At 62.7% G+C, this 19785-nt stretch overlaps 1 protein-coding gene across 9 annotated transcripts in view; it reads left to right on the forward strand.

Moving 5' to 3' along the window:
- The window catches only part of ARAP1 (ArfGAP with RhoGAP domain, ankyrin repeat and PH domain 1), a 33395-nt gene extending 14031 nt beyond the window's left edge, over nucleotides 1-19364 (forward strand). For 6 of the 9 annotated variants that reach the window (XM_040584956.1, XM_040584960.1, XM_040584964.1 and 3 more), the window contains 22 exons: nucleotides 55-175; nucleotides 306-511; nucleotides 952-1058; nucleotides 1156-1355; nucleotides 1502-1587; nucleotides 2871-3053; nucleotides 4072-4246; nucleotides 5981-6115; nucleotides 6378-6513; nucleotides 6972-7074; nucleotides 7163-7358; nucleotides 7660-7705; nucleotides 7943-8106; nucleotides 8456-8668; nucleotides 9317-9422; nucleotides 9705-9852; nucleotides 10152-10235; nucleotides 10410-10478; nucleotides 10652-10769; nucleotides 12117-12230; nucleotides 12922-13064; nucleotides 13559-14969. In XM_040584956.1, coding sequence (XP_040440890.1) covers nucleotides 55-175; nucleotides 306-511; nucleotides 952-1058; nucleotides 1156-1355; nucleotides 1502-1587; nucleotides 2871-3053; nucleotides 4072-4246; nucleotides 5981-6115; nucleotides 6378-6513; nucleotides 6972-7074; nucleotides 7163-7358; nucleotides 7660-7705; nucleotides 7943-8106; nucleotides 8456-8668; nucleotides 9317-9422; nucleotides 9705-9852; nucleotides 10152-10235; nucleotides 10410-10478; nucleotides 10652-10769; nucleotides 12117-12230; nucleotides 12922-13064; nucleotides 13559-13978 — 3273 coding nt within the window. In that variant the 3' untranslated portion in view covers nucleotides 13979-14969. Of the gene's footprint in view, nucleotides 1-54; nucleotides 176-305; nucleotides 512-951; nucleotides 1059-1155; nucleotides 1356-1501; nucleotides 1588-2870; nucleotides 3054-4071; nucleotides 4247-5980; nucleotides 6116-6377; nucleotides 6514-6971; nucleotides 7075-7162; nucleotides 7359-7659; nucleotides 7706-7942; nucleotides 8107-8455; nucleotides 8669-9316; nucleotides 9423-9704; nucleotides 9853-10151; nucleotides 10236-10409; nucleotides 10479-10651; nucleotides 10770-12116; nucleotides 12231-12921; nucleotides 13065-13558; nucleotides 14986-16479; nucleotides 16531-16790; nucleotides 16855-17061; nucleotides 17218-18376; nucleotides 18416-18657 lie in introns of those variants that run through there. The other 3 variants (XM_040584958.1, XM_040584961.1, XM_040584959.1) reach the window with 3 other exon arrangements.
- Nucleotides 19365-19785: the final 421 nt, after the last annotated feature.

Raw genomic sequence — 19785 nt, forward strand, 5'->3', positions numbered from 1 at the left:
TGCCCGAGGCCATGGTGGTGAGCAATGTGTCTCTCCCCTCCTGCCCTGCCCCAGGACCCCTACTCTAAGAGGTTCATCCCCGTCTCCTCCATCTCCCGCATCACCAGCATCGGGGACCAGAAATTTGAGGTCATCACCAACAACCGCAACTTTGTGTTTCGGGCCGAGAGCGATGGTGAGCGATAGGGGTCCTTGCTCCTTGGGTGGCCCCGGGCTGCTCCCCCTCCCCTGGCCCAAGGGATGAGTCCTGGAGGCTCCTGGCCCTGGGGCTGACCCTGACCCATCTCCCCGCTCTGACCCCACAGCGGACCGTAACGAGTGGATATGGACCCTGCAGCAGATTGTGGAGGAGCGGAAGAGCAAAGCTCTGGAGAGGACGTCAATATCCCTGACCATCAACGGTGCCACCGACCTGGTCGACAAGAGTGGCTTCCTGGAGCTGCGGGGGTTTAAGCACAAGCTGTTCGTGGTGGTGGCTGGGGACAAAGTTTTCCTCTACAAGAATGCAGAGGTGGGTCGCTGGGTGGGGGGGCTGTGGCACCACAGGGGACCCCAATGCCATCTTGAGGGGCACCTCTCTGCATCCACCACCTGAGCAGAGTGGCAGAGAGCCGAGGCACCCCAGGGCTTCCACCCAGCAAACGGGGACAGCTCAGACCCTGCAGGCTGGTAACCCCGGGGCTGCAGCTGCCCTCCCTGCTGGCTCTGAGCCTTGGGGTCCCCAGCAGCATTGAACCCCAGAGCCCACAGGGCTCCGTGCACCCCCGGGGCTGGGAGGTGGGCAGGGCAGGGGCATGGGCACCCCAGCCACCAGCACTGGTGTAATGTGAGGGCAGCAGTGCGGGCAGCTCCGACACCAGCTCCTGCAGGCAGTGCATCATCCGTGTGTGTCTGGGTATGTCCCCTCGGGAAGGGTCCCCCACCGCCCTCATTCACCCCACCACCCACCAGGACTATCGCCTGGGCATTGGCATCACCTACATTGAGATGAACTTGGGGAATGTCAAGGAGGTGGACCGCCGGGGTTTCGATCTGACAACGCCCTACAGGATCTTCAGGTGAGCTAAGCGAGGGGAGGGGGTGCTGGCAGTGCACACACACCACCCCCCCACACCTCCCAGCTGTGCTGTCCCTCACCCTCATCCCTGCTGGCAGCTTCTCTGCTGACTCGGACCAGGAGAAGGAGGAGTGGGTGGAAGCCATGCAGCAGTCCATCTCTGAGGCGCTCTCCAACTCAGAGGTGGCAGAGAGGATCTGGCTGGTGGAATCCAACCGCTTCTGCGCTGACTGTGGCTCGCCCAAGCCCGACTGGGCTTCCATCAACCTCTGTGTTGTCATCTGCAAGAGATGTGCAGGTACCCGCATCCTGGGTCAGGGGGCAAGAACGAGCCGTGCGTCCCCTGCCCTGTGTGGGGATGCAGGGCAGTGAAGTGTGGGGGCACCTGGTGGCTTAGCCTCTCCCGCCTCAAAGCTGCTCCCTAATGTCTCATCCCGCTGGCAGGGGAGCACCGGGGCTTGGGCCCTGGCATCACCAAGGTCCGGAGCCTGAAGATGGATAGAAAAGTGTGGACGGAGGAGCTGATTGAGGTATTGCTGCAGACAGACCCTCAAAACCCTTTTGGGGGGAGGTACCCCATCCCCTCCCCATGGTGGCCCCGCTGACTACGAGCTGGGGACTGCAGGAGCACAGCAGGGTTTTTCCAGCCTGACCCGCTGCGATGTGGCTTGGTTGGGGAAGGGACCCCCGGCAGCCCCCCTGCCATCCCGTCCCTGGGGTCTGTGGCCAGCCGACAGTCCCCTGGGCACCCCGGCCAGGATGAGTGGCACTTGTGTGCCACAGCCAGTGTCTGCGTGTCCGTGGGGATGTGGCTGCGGAGCTCTGGGGCCAAGCGTCAGAGCAAACCCCGAAGCGGTGCAGCCGGAGGAACGCATCCAGCGCAGGGGGGGGGCGGTACGGGGGGAGCTGGGATTTGTTACCAGACCCAACCCGGCCGCCGTTTCCAGCCAGCAGACCCTGGCTGGCCCCGCTCTTCCCAGCCATGCCGGTCGGATCCTGCATTCCTGCTTGGCGTCCCACCCGCACAACCCCCGCCTCCGGCATCGCCTGCTCCCTGAGCCCCCAAACGCTTCCAGCTGCTGCCTGCGGCTGCTCGCCTTCCCCTCCCCTCTCCGGGAATGCTGCCCTAAACCCTGCCGGGCTGGCCACCATCCCTTGGCCCCCCGCCCGCCCCAGCCCCTCCCTGACCCCCGGCCCGGCTTGTATCCATGCCACCCTCGGGGTGTGCTGGCAGAGCACCCCACGGGCTTGCTGAGGTGATGTGGGGCTCCCTGCGGCAGGGCTAAACCTCTTACTGGCGGGCTGAGCATCGCTCAGTGCCCGGCAGCAGGATGGCAAGGGGCCATGGAAAGCTTTAAACCCGCCCCACGGATGCTGAGCATCCCCCCTCCCTCGCCTGCAGCTGGCTGCTGCTTTCCAGATGTGATTTTCCGGGGCTGGAAGGGGGGGTCGGTGGCTGTGGGGACTGCCAGATGCCGGGGCTGAGCCGCCATGTGTGCCTGGGCAGGGAGCAGCCCTGCATGCCTGCAGTGGGTGGGTGCTCCTGCACCCTGCCCACCCGTGGTCCCCACTGCCCCTCCACCACCCAACATCCCCCGCCATGCTCTGCCTTCACCCCGCTGCTCTCCCGAGCAGCAGTAATGCAGTGGCTTTGGGCTGTGAACGTCCCTGTAAGCACAGCTACTGCCATGCTCACCCCCCCACACACACCCCCCCCCCAAACCTCTGGGGACTCCCCGCAAAGCCTGCTCCATGCCCAGCCACGCTCCATCCCTGGCAGCACCATCATGCCAGCCTCTCCTTGTCCCCGCAGCTTTTCCACCAGATCGGCAACGCTGTGGCCAACCAGTTCTGGGCCGCCAACGTGCCCCCCAGTGAGGCCATCACCCCCACCAGCAGCAGCCAGGAGAGGAGGCACTTCCTCATTGCCAAATACCGGGAGGGCAAGTACCGCCGCTACCACCCGCTCTTCGGCAACCAGGAGGAGCTCAACAGGGTCAGTGGCCCCCGGGGCTGGGCGCTGTCTCTGGGGTCCCACCTGCGTGCTAAGTGGTGCTGAGCTGGGGTCCTGAGGTTGTTTCGAGGGACAAGGTCTCTGCCCGAGCAGGCTGTCCAGCCTCATGTGTGGAGCTAGATGATTTCCCACCCTCCCTCCCTGCCTGCACCCCTGGGGTATCACCGCCCCTCCCCCCCATTACACACCCTGTGTCCCCACTTGCACCCCGAGCCGAAGCCTGGGGTCTCCAGGAAGGACAAGCTGGCTGCAGGGACAGGGTGACATCTCTGGGATGGGGCACAGCCAGCTTCATTTCCAGGTGTGCGAGCCCGGTCTGAGGCAGGTCCGAGCCAGACATCCCCAGGGTTCATCTCCCCCTGGCTTGGAAATGGCGCTGGGGTCCGGCACTGAGCTGGAGCCAGGTTCATGGGGGGCTGATGCCCTGGCTGCAGCAGCTCGAAGCCCCTCCTGCTCCCCAGAGCACCCTACAGTGCCAGGGGCAGAGAAGCTCGGCCAGCACCCCCCATCCCTGACCAGGGCACCCAGTCCCGGCGCTGGGCAGGGGGCCAGGCCGTGGCTTCTGCACAACTGGCACCAGGAACCCATCATGGTGCTCCGGCCGCCGGCCCTCCAGCTCTGTCCTCCGCCAGGCCTCGGCTGCCCGTGGTGCTGCCGTGTTTGCACAAGAGCTGGGGGCACACGGGGGGCCCGGGCAGCCGTGGAATTCGCATGTGGGCTTGTTTGTTTTCCTACTCCAGCTAGCCCGTCCCACCCCGCTGCGTATGACTTCACCCCCGGCTCCTTAAGGGAGGGATTCACCGCCTGCTCCAAACTTTTTCTCCCAGTTTGAGCCTCCTTTGTCCTGCTCAGGCAGCTGGGAGGCGGCGGGGGTCCGGCTGCTCGCCGCACTCCCACCCGGCTTTTTTTTTGCTGGGGTGGTTCCTTACTGAGTGTCTCCTCCTCCTCCTCCTTGGGAGCCTTCAGCCTCACCCGCCGCCCTCCCGGCTCTGCCCCACAGGCTCTGTGCGCCGCCGTCACCACCAGTGACCTGGCAGAGACTCAAGCTCTGCTCTTCTGCGGGGCGGCGGTGAACTGTGCCACCGGGGACCCCCAGTGCCCCACGCCCCTGGCCCTGGCCGAGAAGAGCGGGCAGAGGCTGCAGATGGAGTTCCTGCTCCACAATAAAACCTCAGGTAAGGGCTGACCCCTTGAAATCCCCATGGGCTTAAACCCACCGCCGGCACTCCCGGAGCTGGGGAGGAGAGCTGCCGGGGTGTCCCGGGGGACACAAGCATGTTTTGAGGCGGTGCCGGCTCCGTGTCCTGCCCAGCAGCTTCCTGGCACGGGGCTCCCCGGCTGCCTGGTGCTGCTGGGGTCTGCACAGCCTGGGGGAGGGAAGAGAAGCTTTGGTAGCTCCCACACCCATGGGACAGGGTTGGGTGGGGGCTAGGGTGGGGGGCTTCATCGCAGCTGGGGACACAGGTCCAGAGCCCTGCCGGGGATGCAGGCTGGTGCTCCGGGCACTGGGAAGAACAGCTCTCCTGCAGCGTCCTGGCCCACTGCGGGCATCCCCAGCAGCCTCAGGAGATGCGCCCCAGCCATCCAGGCAGCCCCCACCTCCAGCATCCCCACCAGGGCTGGGGAGGGATGGTCTGACCCTGGTACCCCTCTCTCCCACTCTGCTAAATGTGCCCACCCCCCCCGGAGCCCCGCTCTGGGTGGGTTGAAGGCTCCCATGGGACTGATCCGCACCCTGACGTGGGGTGAACCTCCAGCTCTGGAAAGCTGGGACAGCCGGGATGGAGGTGTGCCGGGGCTGGCTGTAGCCAGCCATAGCCGTCACCTCCCTCGCTGCCTCGGCAGCCAAGTCCGTCCTGCGGAAGCTGGAGTTTGCCCAGGGTTGGAGCTGGCCCTGCCCTTCCAGGCATGTCAGCACAAAAGGGGTCTGGGAGAGCGGCGAGGCCTCCCGGCCGCCCCGGTGAGCCAGAGGAAACCAAATCCCTGCTCAGGGCCAGCTCTGGCGGGCACCTCCGGAATGCTGGGATCGCTGGGGTCACTGAGCCCAGCGCTGTGTGTGGAGCAGGGCTGGGCTGGCGGAGCAGGGCTTGGCATCCTCCTGGGTTGCCCCATCTCTAGAGCTCCGGGCAGCCCCGCCGTCTGACCTGGGCGTGCTTTAGGGGTGTCCCTGCACCCCATATCTGCCTGCTGCCTGGAGGGAATGGAGGATGCTTCTTGCTGGCAGGCAAGGTGGGGAAACTGAGCCAGGGGTGATGTGCCTGTGGTCACCTGGGGAGGCTGTGGCAGAGCCCTGGGCTGTTATTTTGGCTTCAGGATGATGCTGCTTTGCCCTTCTCCTCCTGCAGAGTAGTGGGGACCCAGGGCAGCCTTGGGGGTGATCTTGCCAGTTGCGGAAGTCCGGTCCCCACCTTCTCATAATGTCCTCATCCCAGCTCAGTGCTGGTCTGCAGGGGTGATGTGGGATGCGGGATGCAAGATGTGGGATGCGGGATACCCTCCTGGCAGATAGGCCTGACCCTGCTGACACCCAGGCAGCCCCAGATTTGGTGGCCAGAGATGCTCCTTGCACCCCAGCCATGCTGTGGCGAGGGCTCATGGTGCAGCCAGTGGGATGCTTTTGGGCTCCTTCTTCTTGTGCTGACATGAGGGACACCTGGCTGCCTCAGGGGTCTGCAGGGGGTGGGATGTTGCTGGTGACAGCACTGTGGGCCCCATCCAGCTGGCAATGTCACATCAGCAAAACACCCGGGGGATGACATGGAGGTTGCGATCCACTGTTAACCGTGTCCCTGACCCAGTGGAGCCATGCTGCATCCTGCTGTGTGTCCCCCCTGCCCCGGGTCTGAGGAGGTTCTGCAGGGGGATGCAGTCCCCAAGACCCCCATGACAGGCTGTCTCCCTGTTTGCAGAGATGCCACGCCTGGAGGTGGGGGGCAGTGAGGAGAAGCCCTACTCCGTGCCCCTGCCCTCTGTCACCCACAATGGCTTCCTCTACAAGACCCCCTCAATGGCCAAGCCCGTCAGCGAGCGGAAGGGCCAGGAAGGTATGTGGGGGCCTGTGGGGCAAGGAAATAGGGGCACAGGTAGTGCTGGGGAAGCTGACGGGGGGATTGCCCCATCCCCTGCTCCCCCAGGCATTGAAAAGGCACCAGAGAGGTGCAGCATCACCTGTTCAGCCTGGTCTGAGGGTGGATTGCAGTGGGTGGGCATCCGGTGGGAGCTGCAGGGCCACCCAAGCTGGGCTGAGGGTGATGTTGGGCTGGCTGGAGCATGTGGGGCTGCCCAGCACCATCCTGTGCCACACAGAGTTCAGCCGGCGGTGGTGCACGCTGCAGGATGGCATCCTCAGCTACTATGAGAACGACCGCAACGCCGTGCCCAATGGTGAGATCAAGGTGGAGGAGATTGTGTGCCTGGTGAACAACTCACCCCACACCCACGGGTAAGGCTGTACCCCACGTGCTGCCCCACAGCACCCTGACATCCCCTCTGCTCCTGCAGGGCTGGCTGTGGCTGCAGCATCGCTCACAGTGGTGGCACGAGTGGGCTGCTGGCCCCAACCCCACTGTTGGCCCCTATGGCACTTGGGGCATGCCTGACCCAGCTGTCTTTGCAAAGAGTCTTTGCAGCCCCTTTGCAGCCCTTTTGCCACTCCCTTGCAGCCTCTTTACAACCCCTTTGCAGCCCCTGTGCTGCTCATTGGAGTGTGCATGACAGCACGGGGATGCCTGAGGGCCTGGAGATGTGGTGAGGGGATCCCAAAGGGGGACAGCTGTCAGCAGAGCTGATGGCAGAGGTGCAGCAGGATGCTCTCACCCCTGGCATGCAGCCCCTGGCACCCCACCAGCTCCATCCCACTACCCGTGGGCGTCCAGGCTCCCCTTTCCCTCCCTCCCACAGGATTGAGAGCACGTTCGAGGTCTACATCGAGACAGAGAGGCTCTACCTCTTTGGTCTGGAGAGTCCAGACTCCGCTCGGGAATGGCTCAAGTCCATTGCCAAGGTAGGGTGGGGTGGGCTGTGGGTGGCCATGGGTGCCAGAGGGAGCTGGGTGCCGCGGCACTGACAGATCCCTCTTCTCCCTGGCTCAGTCCTTCGTCCATCCTCGCGCCGAGGAACTGCTGGCTCTCGACTTTGAGCGCATCGGCCGACTGCACTATAAGGGTGGCCTCAACCTGGAGCGAGCCAAGGAGGGCTGGTTCGCCCTGGCTGGCTCCGTGCTCCATGTCTGCTTCGAGGACAGCGAGCGGCAGGAGCCACTCCAGCTGCGCAAGCTGCAGGAGCTCTGTGCGTTCCCCTGCCCAACTGTGGGATCCCCCCCTTGTAGTGTCCCCCCAGTCCCGCTCTGAGCACCTGGGTCACCCCCAGCTTTTGCTGAGAGGCTGTTAGATGCTGCTCTGATGGAGCTTGGCGTCCCTCCACTGAGTGGAATGCTCTTCCTCCTCTCCATCCTCTTCCCCATCCCTGGAAAGTCACTGCTTGTCCCATTTGGGCTGGAGCTGGACCTGTTGGCATAGCCCCTCATGGTGCATGGGGCTGGGGCACCCCACGTTCCCATGGGTGACGGGCTCTCTGCCTTCCCTTCCAGCCATCCAGGGAGACAACGAGGTGCTGGTGCTGGTGGAGAGGCGGAGGTAAGAGCACACACCGAGGTGTGTGTGTTAGACCCCACCAGCAAAATATCCCCCTCTGCCTAAGCCCCTCCTTGTTCTGGGGTGCCTTTGCCCTCCCCACCATGACTGGGGACCCCCAGAAAAGAGCTGGGACCATCCCCAGGCCCCCAGGGCCAGCCTTCCTGAGGGTCCTGGCTGTGCGGTGGGGTTTGGGAGCGGGGGCAGCTGCCCCCCCGCTGAAGCTGGGCTTGCCGGCAGGACTCTGTACATCCAGGGGGAGAGGAAGCTGGATTTCCTGGGCTGGGTCCATGCCATCCAGAAGGCTGCGGGCAGCTCGGGGGACACCTTGTCAGAGCAGCAGCTGACGGAGTCGGACGTCCCGCTGCTGGTGGACCGCTGCATCGACTATATCACACAGTGTGGTACGTGCCATCGCCCAGTGATGGATGCTAGCGGAGGGGACCAGAGCGTGGCGTTCAGGTCAACCCATCAGTGCGGCGCAGCAGGCTGAGACCTGACACGCTCGTGACACGTTTCCCCTCCTTCCCTGAGCATCTGCTCCAGCTCTGTGGGAGGGCTCCAGCTGGAGCAGGGCTTTGGCTCCAGCCTGCAGCTCCTGGGTGGTCACAGCAACACCTGTGAGGTGGGAAGTGCTACAGCACCAGCTTTCTGCCAGCTGTGGCTGATGGGGAGCCAGCAGGCAGGCAAGGGTGCAGGGAGGGGTCCTGACCACCACGGATGGGGTCTCATCCCCACTGGCTTCTGCTGCAGGGCTGACATCTGAGGGCATCTACCGCAAGAGTGGGCAGAACTCGAAGACCACCAGCTTGCTGGAGATGCTGCGCCGGGACGCTCGCAGCGTCCGTCTGAAGGAGGGCGAGCACCAGGTGGATGATGTTGCCAACACCCTCAAACGCTTCTTCCGTGACCTTGGGGATGGGCTCTTTACCCGGCAGTGGGGCCAGGACTGGCTGCGAGCAACGGGTGAGCGCTGGGGGTCTGCTGGGGGGTTGGCAGGAGGAGAAGGTTGTTCTTCCTGGCTCTCCTGCAGCCCCCTTCATCCTCTCCTCGGGGCTGCGTGGTTGGGGGAGCACATCTTGGCCACATGTGTTCTCCTTGGCCAGCTCAGTGGGGCTGTGTGGCAGAGCTGCCCTGTGCCGGGGGCTCGAGCAATGGGTGGGGACGGAGCGCACCCACACTGACCCGTGCAGCCCCGTGCTTCGGCACAGCTGGGGCTGAGGCAGGGCACAGAGCCAGACCCTCCCCCCCTGCCCCCTTTGCTTCTGGATCCAGACACTGGATACTGGTGGTGGATGCACCCAGCGGCAAAGCAGCCACAAGCCACAGTGCTGTGGAGCTGGGATGCTCCAGCCCTGTGACGCTGGGATGTGCCAGTCCTGTGACGCTGGGATGCTCCAGCCCCATGCAGCTGGGATACTCCAGCCCCGTGGACCTGGGGTGCTCCATCCCTAAGAATACTTGAGCCCCATGGAGCTGGGATGCTCCAGCCCCACAGTAGGGTGGGAGGGTCTGGGGTGGGGTGTGGAGAAGGGATGGCGGGTGGAGCCCTGAGTCTTAATCTCACCTTCATTCCCCTCCCCACTCATCCTTTCCTGCATGCCCCTCTCACAGCACTGGAGGATGAGGAGGCGAAGATCAGCGAGTACCGGCGGCTCCTGGGCACCCTCCCCACAGTGAACCGGGCCACGTTGAAGGCGCTTATCAACCACCTCTTTCGGTACGGCACGGGTGGTGGGTCCGTGGCACGGCTGAGCCTGGGCTTCCTGAGCCCCCGTGGGGCATTGCACCATCCACTGCAGGGTCCTGGGGAGGCTGTGGGGTGGAGGAGAGCCCTCATCCCTTGGCTCACATCCCAAGCAAGGAAAGGAGTGGGGTTTGGGGTCAAGCTGTGTCTAAAGCTGAGCATCACATCCCAACATGGAGGGCATTCCCCTTGGCAAGGCTGAAGGGGGGTCCTGGGGGGGCTCCAAGGCAGGAGTCTCAACAGGGTTCCCTGCAGGGTCCAGCGTTTCTCTGCGGAGAACCAGATGAACACGCACAACCTGGCCATCGTCTTTGGGCCCACGCTCTTCCAGACGGATGGGAAGGACTACAAGGCAGGACGAGTTGTGGAGGACCTCATCAGCCACTACGTGAAGATCTTTAATGTAGGTTCACCCCCACCTCTCGTGCTGCTCTGGATCAGGCCAATATGTGGATATCACCAAGGGATGGGGAGGTGGAAGGAAGAGAAAACTGGAATTACTCTGTCTGTGGACATCTTCTTGCTTTGGAGAGGAAGGGGGGTCCATGTCCCTGCAAACCCTGGAGACCCCTGAGCCTGGAGCTGCTGGCACTGCTGGGCAGAGGGGCAGATTCCCCTGGGGACTTGCATCTGCTGCTGCAGTGAAACTTAAGGGTGATCTGGTCAGCCCTGATGGCTCCCTTGGCTCCTTTTCCTTGGCAGGTCAATGACCAAGAGATGAAGAAGCAGCAGGATGAGATTATGGCCATCATGAAGATGCGCGAGGCAGCATCCAGTGGGACTCAGGTGGGTCCTGGACGTGGGGACCTTCCCAGGGCACCCTCTTCACATGGGGCTCCCACCACCTGCTCCAGCATCTTCTGGAGATGCCCCAGGCAAGGGGTGTCCACAGTGGGTGGGCGGGGATTCAGCCCACGTGTGGGAAGCTGCAGGTCAAAGTGCTTTCCCCTTGCCCTCCAGCAAGCCGGGGACTTCATCTGTACTGTCTACTTGGAGGAGAAGAAGACGGAGGCAGAGCAGCACGTCAAGGTGAGTGGTGGGATGGAGGGTGCAGAGGGGATGGGGACCCCCCATTGGGTACCTGAACCTCTGTGGTGGCATGGGGGTACGCTTTGAGCTGGCACCTCTGTGGCATGCGGATGGAATGGCCCTGGGCAACAGCTGATGGAGACCTGTCCCCTCCTTCTGTCCCACCCTCCCAGATCCCAGCCACCATGACAGCCGAGGAGCTCACCTTTGAGATTCTGGACCGGAGGAAAATTGTCATGAAGGAGAAGGACTATTGGAGCTGCTTCGAAGTGAATGAGAGGGAGGAGGCAGGTTGGTGTGGGGGCAGGAGGTCAGTGGGGATGGGAACAGGGATTGGGATGGGGATGGAGATGGAGATGTGGAATGGGGATGGAGATGTAGATGTAGATGAGGATGGAGATGTAGATGGGGATGGAGATGGAGGTGGGGGATGGGGATGGAGATGGAGATGGAGGTGGGGGATGGAGATGGAGATGAGGATAGGGATTGAGATGGGGATAGGGATTGAGATGAGAATGGAGATGGAGATGGAGATAGGGATGGAAATGGAGATGGGGATGAGGAATGGGGATGGAGATGAAGATGGAGGTGGGGATGGGGAAAGAGATGGGGATGGGGACAAAAAAGGCTCCATGTGGACTGCACCATGGAGCAATGCTGGGACAGGCTGCAGGCACTCGGGAGGATGGCTGTGGTGCTGCAGCTTTGCCCACCACATCCAAATTGCACGTGGCTGAGCACTGCAGATGGGCTGGCCGTTTGGGCCAGGACACACAGGACACCTCTCTGCATCCTTAGGGGTTCAAATGTGTGTGACACTTGTTGGGGGTGTCTGGGCTCTCTGGCCACCAAAGGGAACAGCTCTGGGGTGTCCAAAGGCAGCAGCAAGCGCGATTTTGCTGTGAGCAGGATGAGACCCTGGTGCTGCCTGCTGGTGCCTCGAGGTCCTGCTGCTGGCTTTCGTGGGCTGAGCATGCCCAGGAGCAGGGAGGCAGGCAGGACGCGGCACCCAGCAGCACTCTGGGATCACTGAAAGTCTCCGCTGAGATGTTTGGTCCTTGCCAACCCCAAGCCATCAAGCTCAGGCTCCCCTCTTCAAAGGGCGGGTGCTGCTTCCCACCATCCAAATGGTTTTTTAAGAGCACCAAGCCCTTAAAAAAAAACAAAAAAAGGATCATCAGGCTGTGTAGGGGCTAAAATTAGCCTAAAATTGAATATTCACCTATGAACTTTTACAAAATCCTTGACTCGCCCTTTGCTTGTGTGGAAACGTGCATGCTTGAAATACCTCTGTGCATATTTTGCAAGCACGTGTGCAGATCACACGCTGCCTACAGCATACATTTTCAAAACGTATATTTTGCAATTGCAGTATCTGTTGGCAATTGTTCCTTAGCCACCTTCCAGTCCCCACTCCTCACGTACCACAGGCCACAAGCCTCCTCCCCAGGGGACAATTAGGAAGCAGCATCATCATCATGAAGTGGATCCAATTAAAAGGCGATGGTGCTTCGTGGGAGGTCTGCTCAGGGGTGGGCAGGACCTTGGCGGACCCTCGGGACACACGTGTGACCCTCCCTCGGTGGGTGCCAGCCCCTGGGGATGCTGCCTGACCCTGCTTGTCTCCCTGCATGGCAGAGCGGCCCTTGCACTACTCGGAAAAAGTCTTGCCCATTTTGCACTGCCTGGGGACAGAGAGCTACCTGGTGGTGAAGAAGCAGATGTCCATGGAGAACATGCTCATCTACCTCGGTGAGGAGCTGGGGGGCCATGGCCCTGGCCGGGAGAGGAGGGAGAGGATGGGATGGGGATAGGATGAGGATAGGGAAGGGGATGGGATGGGGATGGGGATGGGATGGGCATGGGGAAGGGGATAAGGATGGGGAAGAGGTGGGGATGGGGACGGAGATGAGGATGGGGAAGGGGATGGGATGCGATGGGATGGGGATAGGGAAGGGGATGGGGTGGGCATAGGGAAGGGGAAGATGATGGGATGGCATGGGGAAGGGATGGCGATGGAGGTGGAGATGGGGATCGGGACAGGGATGGGGACGGGGATGGGGACAGCTTCCCTTCCTGCCAGCTGTGACCCTGCGGAGAATGCCCAAGGGATCAACCATCCCAGGTCTGCATCTTGCCTGGCCATGCAGGTGGAGAGGGCACCACCCCAATTAGCACGTGGCTGGGAGCCCCCTGATCTGGGGTCATGGCTGGATGCTGCACACAGCGCAGTGGGGGAGACAGTCCTGCCTGCCCTGCCTGGGCTGGGGGCGGGCAGCAGGCAGAGGGGCAGTGCTGGGGGGCCGTGCAGCAGCCTGTGGGCTGCGGTGATGGGGGTGTCCTTGCTATTGCTCTGTGGGACCAGGTCTGGTTGCACCCTGTGCACTTCTTGGGGGGCCTGGCCCCCCTGGGGGGCCGGAGCCACTCAGACATGTGCCCCCAGCCAGCAGAGTGGGTGACTGCAAGCATGGCATGATGAAATTTCGGGAGGAGAGGAACCTGCTGGGGCTTGGCCTGAGCACTGGCTTCCATGACCGCTACTTCATCCTCAACAGCACCTGCCTGCGCCTCTACAAGGAAGTGCGGGTGAGCCCTGCCTGCTGGCTGCCTGCGAGGCAGCGCACCCTTCCCCTGCCTGCCCTTCCCTGCCTGCCCTGCCCAGCTGTCCCATAGAAATAGAGAAAAGACCTTTAAAGATCATCCAGTCCAACCATGCTGTGACCCTGTGCTGGGAGTCCCTGGGGACATGGGACCCGCATGGGCATTGCAGGCAGCGGTGGGGCTGACCCCAGAGGTGCTGTCACTCTTGCACACCCGGAGCTTTCCCAGAGCAGGTCTGGAGCCGGCTCTGAGTCGGTGCAAGGGCTCAGGAGGGGGATGCTGGCATCCCGGCCATGCTGGGACATCTGCTCTCTGCTCACCAGTCCCTTCTCCCCCTGCCCCGGCTCTGTGCACATCGCTGCCTGTATCCCCCGTGCCCTGCCTGTAGGCAGTGTAGGGTCTGCAGGGAGGTGGTCCCCACTCCTCCCGCTGTGGCTCGTCCTCCACACCTGCTTTAACCGCCGTCCTCTGTTGAACAGAGCCTGAAGCAGCGGACCCCCCACTTGGAGAACGTGAGTAGAGGCTGGGGGGCTCAGCCGGGGCGTGCAGGGGGTCCTGCGCCCTCTGCCCTTACAAGGCTGCCCAGGGTCAATCCCAAATCCAATCCCGTGGTTGCGCGTGTGCCCATCACTGCACGCTCGTGGATGCGGCAGCCCCAGGCGATGGGGAGCTCCGTGTGCTACAGCTGCCCTCAGTGCTGCCATCCCTCCCCGTTAGCCCCCGTGTTAGGGGGTGCGTCAGCGTGCACCCCCATTATCTGGGGTCCTCCAGTCTGGGGGTACGGCTGCCCTTTGCTCCAGGCAGCTGGAGATGGGGATGGGGAAGGGGCTGGTGCTGCATGGAGGGGGTGGGCTGGGCTGGCTCCCCCATCCCACGGGCATTGGATCGGGCTCTTGTAAGTCATGCTGCTTGCACGCGAACGCAGCGGGCAGCCGTATGTATGGGGGGGGGTCCCCATCATGTCACCCACTGCCGGGGCATGGCTTGTGTGGCATGGTGAGATGCAGCCGGCACCTGGGGGGTCCCAGGGGGGAGGAGAGGAGGGAGCTGTGGGGCTTTGCCCCTTCGAAACGTCTGCCAGCGATGGGCGATGCCTGGCCTGGCTCGCTGCCATGGTGCAGAGCGTGGGGAGGGAGCTGGCTGGGGCTGGCAGTGCCCTGGCTTTGCTGGGACGTCCTGCTTTCCCCCATCCCTTTCCTTGGGAAGCCGCGCGGCACAGGGAAGGTGCAGCTTGCAGCCAGCACCCCAAAGGATGCTCCGATGCAGGGCGGGGAGCCCAGGACAGCCAAAGTGGGGCCGGGAAGTTGGGGTACCCACCTCCAGAGGTGCCCACCTGCCATGCTGTGCCATGCTTTGCTGGCGGTGGGGATGTGGTCAGGGCAGAGAGATGCCAGCAGAGCGGGGTTGGGGCCACTGCTGCCATGGTCATGGCCGTGATGCTGAGGAAGGGTGTGATGCGTGTGTCCCCGTGAAGGACATGTAGTGCCAGGCTCTCAAGACCCCATCACAATGTGCTGGTCCCAGTTTCAAAGGCAACTGGCCCATCTCTGGGGGAGCTGTGCCACAGGGGCAGGCCTTCTGTGTCCCCTCTACACGCAGGCAATGGGCACACGCCCTGCCCTTTCCTCTGCTCCAGGCTGGGCTTCACCCTCGTCCTTGGCAAGCCCAGACATGGGCTGAGCCCCTTCCCCGTCATCCCTATGGCTTATCCTCCCTGGGGAACAAAACCCAGCCCAGCATCGGTGTGGGCTGCAGTGGGTGGGGGCGAGTGATGAAGGGTCTGGCAGCCCCCAACCTGGTGCCGGGTCCCTCTCCCCTCCCAGAGCCACAAGCCGGAGAAGGAGTGGCCCGTCAGGAACCTGAAGGTCTACCTGGGCATTAAGAAGAAGCTTCGACCCCCGACATGGTGAGCAGCAATGCGGTGCCCTGCTGGGCTGGGGACAGGGACAGGGATGAAGATGGGGACAGAGATGAGGACCGGGACAGGGATGGAGATGGGGACAGGGCTGGGGACAAGGACAGTTTTGGCTACTGGGACACATCTCCTGCTGGCCGTGCCTCTTGCCACCAGATGTCAGAGCAGCTTCACAGGACGCTTCTACAAGCGGGTGCCAGCACAGGGGACTGGGTATGTCCCCAGCCCCGTCGTCCCCTGTCACCTGCCCACAGTGAGGGGCTGCAGGGCCGGAGGGGTCATGGCTGGACGGGACGGGGGGCTGGTGCCGACCAGGGACCCGGCCCTGGGGTGGGACAGGAGCCGTGGGCGTGTGAGGGTCGGGGGGGGGAGTGTCCTTGTGCATGTGCATGTGAGTTTGCCGCAGTGTGTGTGCTTGTGCACATATGTGGGCATGCATGTCAGTGTCTGTGGGCATGTGGGTGCATGCATGCATGTCATTATGTCTCCATGCATGCAGGCGTGTGCATGCATGTCAGCGTGAGTGTGCGTATGAGTGCATGGGCATATGTGAGTGCATGCATGTCAGCAAGTTGTGTACGTGTGTGTGCATATGTGTGTCCATATGTATATGTGCATGTGTGGGAGTGTGTGCACGTGGGTGTATATGCACATATGCCAACATGTATGCATGCATGTGGGGGTGTGCCTGAGGGCATGTGCAAGCATGTCAGCATCTGTGCATGCATGTGAACATGTGCATGTGGGTGTGTGCATGCATGGCAGCATGTGTGCATGTGGGGGTGTTAATACATGTCAGTGTGTGTGTGCATATGAGTGCATGGGCATATGTGTGTGCGCACATATGTGAGCGTGTGCATGCATGTCAGCAAGTTGCGCACAAGTGTGTCTGTGTGCATGTGCATATGTACATGTGTGGGAGTGCATGCATGCCTGTGTTTGTGTGCATGTGTATGGGTGTGTACACATGGGTTTGTACATGCATGTCATTATCCATGTGCCTGTGAGTGCATGGGCATATATGCGTGTGCATGCATGTCAGCAAGTTGTGTACATGTGTGTGCATGTGTGTGTGCACATGTGTGAGTGTCTGCATGTGGGCGTGTGCAGACACATCAGCCTGTGTGTGCACGTGAGTGTGCAGGGCTGTGACCCTCACCTCCTGCAGGGATTCGGGTGTGTACTGTGGTGCTGGGCAGCGTTGCTGCAGGTCTCGGGGTGGGTGAGCAGCGGCTGGAGCTTTGGGTCGGGGCTGGGGCCATGGGAATGGATGCAGGTGGCTCGCAGAGGTGCGGGTGGCTTGCAAGGAGGGGGGCATGCAGGGTTGCAGGTGGGTGTAGGAGTGGGGGCTGTTTGCAGGGGCAGGGGGGTTGCAGGGATGGGGGGTTTGCAGGGACAGGGACTGTTTGCAGGGCTGGGGGGTTTGCTGGGGTACTTCGGCAACCTGGGATGTTAATCCTCATGTTTTCACTTCCCACCTTCCAGCTGGGGCTTTACAGTCTTCTATGAAAATGAGAAGCATGAGAAACAGCAATGGTAAGGGAAGGGGTGCACTTGGGGACACTAAGCTCATCCCCAGGGACAGAGGTCACACTGGCCTGGCAGCTGCTCTCCACAGCTGGTGTACCTTTGCCGTGGGGGGCGTGAATGGGGGTTTCTGTGGGCAGAGCCTGGCTGGGCACCCACGGACCCACTCAGGATGCTAGTGGGTTCTGTGGCTGTCACGCTTCGGTGACAGCCCTTCGGTCTGCAAGCCCTCATGCAGGTCACAGCTTCCTGACAGCCTGTCCCTGCAGGTACCTGTGCTGCGACACACAGGCCGATCTGCGGGAGTGGTTCGCCACCTTCCTCCACGTGCAGGTAGGGAGGCACGGGGCAGTGCCCGCTGTGCCCCAACAGCACCGTGGGGTGACGGCTCCGAGGGATGCTCGGCTAGCAGAAACCTTTGACGTAGCCAAGCATCCCTAAGTACCAGCATCCCAGGGCGGAGGAGAGGTCCCTGGGGTGGCTGAGGAGCAAAAAGCCAGCCTCCAGTCCTCCTTCACCCCGTGTCCCCTCTGTCCCCAGAATGGCGGGGCCCTGTGGCCCTCGGAGACCTCCAAGGTGCGGGCGTCACGGTCGCAGCAGGACTCCAGGTTGGGTAACATCTCCCTCATCCCGCTGCGGGGCAATGAGAGTGAGATGAGGAGCAGTGTGGCTGCTTTTGCTACTGACCCGCTAACCGTGAGTGAGACGGGGGTCCCTCTGCGCGGGGCTGCATCTCCTCTGCATCACACACCGTGGGGGGCTTGGTCCCTGAACGAGGGTGGGGGCTGTCCCTGCTCCCATTCCCTATGCACCATCATCAGCCTGCAGTCAACCTGGAGAGAGCTGGTGGGGTGGAGGGGGGGCGGCTGATGCTTTGGGTGCCCTGTCCAGCACCAGCGCTGGTGGGTGGGCTCCTGGGCACAGGAGTGTCCCAAACCGTGTGATGCAAGAAAAGGGGATGCCACCAAGCTCTTGGTTTTTCCTATAACAAGGGGGGGGTTCTCTGAAATGCTGTCCTGGTTGCAGACCAGCCCCACCGCCATCCTGTTGTCCTGCTGGCTGTGTGACAGCCGTCGTGCCCAGGGGCTGTCGCATCCCCCTGCCACGCAGGTGCTGGTGTGGGTGTCGGAGCCTTGCTCAGCCACAGGGCCCACTGGTGCTGGTGGCAGCAGTGGGACAGAGCTGCTCCGGTCCCACCGTGCCCAAGCTGATCCCTCGGGCCCTGTTGCTGTTATAAACCTGAGGATGTGGCTGTGCCGGGGGGGGATGACAATCCTGCCACCACATGCATCAGTTGTGCATTTCCCAACGGGCACCCGAGGGCAGGGAGCAGCAGCAGCACTGCCCTGGTGCCTCCCGCCTCGCACCCATCCCCTGGGACTGGGTCTGCCCCAGGACCCCCACCCGGGCTCAGGTTTATAACTGGGGGCAGAGGGGAAGCCCCCCCAGGGGCCACGCTTTGCGGTGTGTGTGTGCCGGTGTGCGAGGCACAGCCATCCCTGCCGGCTCTGTGCCTGCTCCTCCGGTCTGGGCCAGACCCCCACCCCTGGCCGGGGGTCTCTGCACCCTGGCATGGTCTGGGGCAAGGGACCAGCAACCCGGGGCTCCCAGGGGGACAGTGCTGTGGGTGTCCCCCACTGTGGTCCCAACACAGGATGGGGCAGCTGGCATCGCTGCGTCCCCTGGTCCAGGCTGCTCGGAGGACATCCCAGTGGGACCACAGTTCCCCTTGCTCTGGGGGCCTTGCACCCCATCCGCTGGTGCACTTTCCGCCGGGTACTGCACTGCTGGTGATGATGCCCAGATGCAGAGGAAGCTAAGGACTAATGGTGACCTGTGTCCTCTCTGTCCCCAGCTCCTGCGAAACGTCTGAACTGGAGGCCTGACACGCTGGGTGAGTGCCCCTCTACCCTGCGCCCCCTGCCCCAGCCCCAGCACGCAGGCAAGGGAGGCAGTGGGAGGCAGGAGCCAATGGCCCTGGCTGTCCCGTTGCCACCACAGCCTGGGGACGTGGGCACATGCATGCATGAATGGTGGCATCCCCCCCCCCATGAATGTCCGCAGCAAGGCTGGAAGGGGATGGAGGTGGCAGCCCCCTCCCCTTCGCTGACCCTTTGCTCTCCGCTTGTGCCGCAGGTTCATCCACAAGCGGGGCAGCCCTCGGGGAGCCGCGCCAGCCCCGCACCCCGGCACTTGCCAGGGGTCCTGCCAGCTCCGGAGCCTCAGCCAGGCCCTCTCGCCTCCCCCCACGGTGACCCATGGGCAGCCAGGAGGGGAAATGGCAGCGAGGCCACCCACCCGGTGGTGGAGCAGGTCTCGGGAGCCACGGCCAGGCAGCTCACGGGGACCAAGAACTGCCAGCCCACCCGAGCCCACCCCCTGCGCCCTGGCTGCCTTCGGCTGCTGCTTCTGCTCAGAGCTCCAGGCAGAGAGAGGCAGAACCCAGCCGGGTGTCTCAGCACAGCTGTGGGATGGGGGTCTGTGTCTGGGGGCTCTTGCTTATCCTCCTCCCCCCTCTATTTTTAAATCTCTTGTAAAATAACCAGGCAGGCAGGAGGAGCCCTTCCCGTGGGATGCTCGCCTGACTCCAGCCACTGGCATCATGGTGCTCCCATCACTCCTGGGAAGGGGGTACCCCATCTCCAGGGTCCTTTCCATGCCAGCCAGGGCGTTAAGAGCCTCTGCATCCCCCCAAATTGGGGAGGAGGTGCATCTGGCCTCTGTCCCCCACCCACGGCTCTAGTCTCTGCTGCAGGTGGGGCGACGGGGAGGGGGGTGGCAGGAGCTGCCCCTGCTTTCTGCTGACGCCTCTGGATGGTATTAAAGGTCTTGGGGAAACAGTGTGGAGGTGTCCAGGTCCCTGCCGGCAGCGTGAGGTGGGTGGCCAGGGTGGGGGACAGCCAGAGCTGGCAGTGTCCAGGTCCCTGCCGGTGGTGTGGGGTGGGTGGCCAGGGTGGGGGACAGCAAGAGCTGGCGAGCCTGTGGGTGCAGTGGGATGGTCCCAGCTGCACCCGCTGGGTGCTCACAAGATGTTGGGTGATGCCGTGGAGAGGGCAGTGAGCCACTAAACTCATGGCCATGCCCACCCTAAATCCACCCTAAACCCACAGCCAAACCCACCCTAAACCAACGACCAAGCCCACCCTAAACCAACGACCAAGCCCACCCTAAACCAACGACCAAGCCCACCCTAAACCCACAGCTAAACCCACCCAAAACCCACGGCCAAGCCAAGCCTAAACCCACAGCCTCTCAGTGCTGCTC

This window comes from Falco naumanni, chromosome 2 (genome assembly GCF_017639655.2).
Source record: "Falco naumanni isolate bFalNau1 chromosome 2, bFalNau1.pat, whole genome shotgun sequence".
In the NCBI taxonomy this organism is placed as follows: domain Eukaryota; kingdom Metazoa; phylum Chordata; class Aves; order Falconiformes; family Falconidae; genus Falco; species Falco naumanni.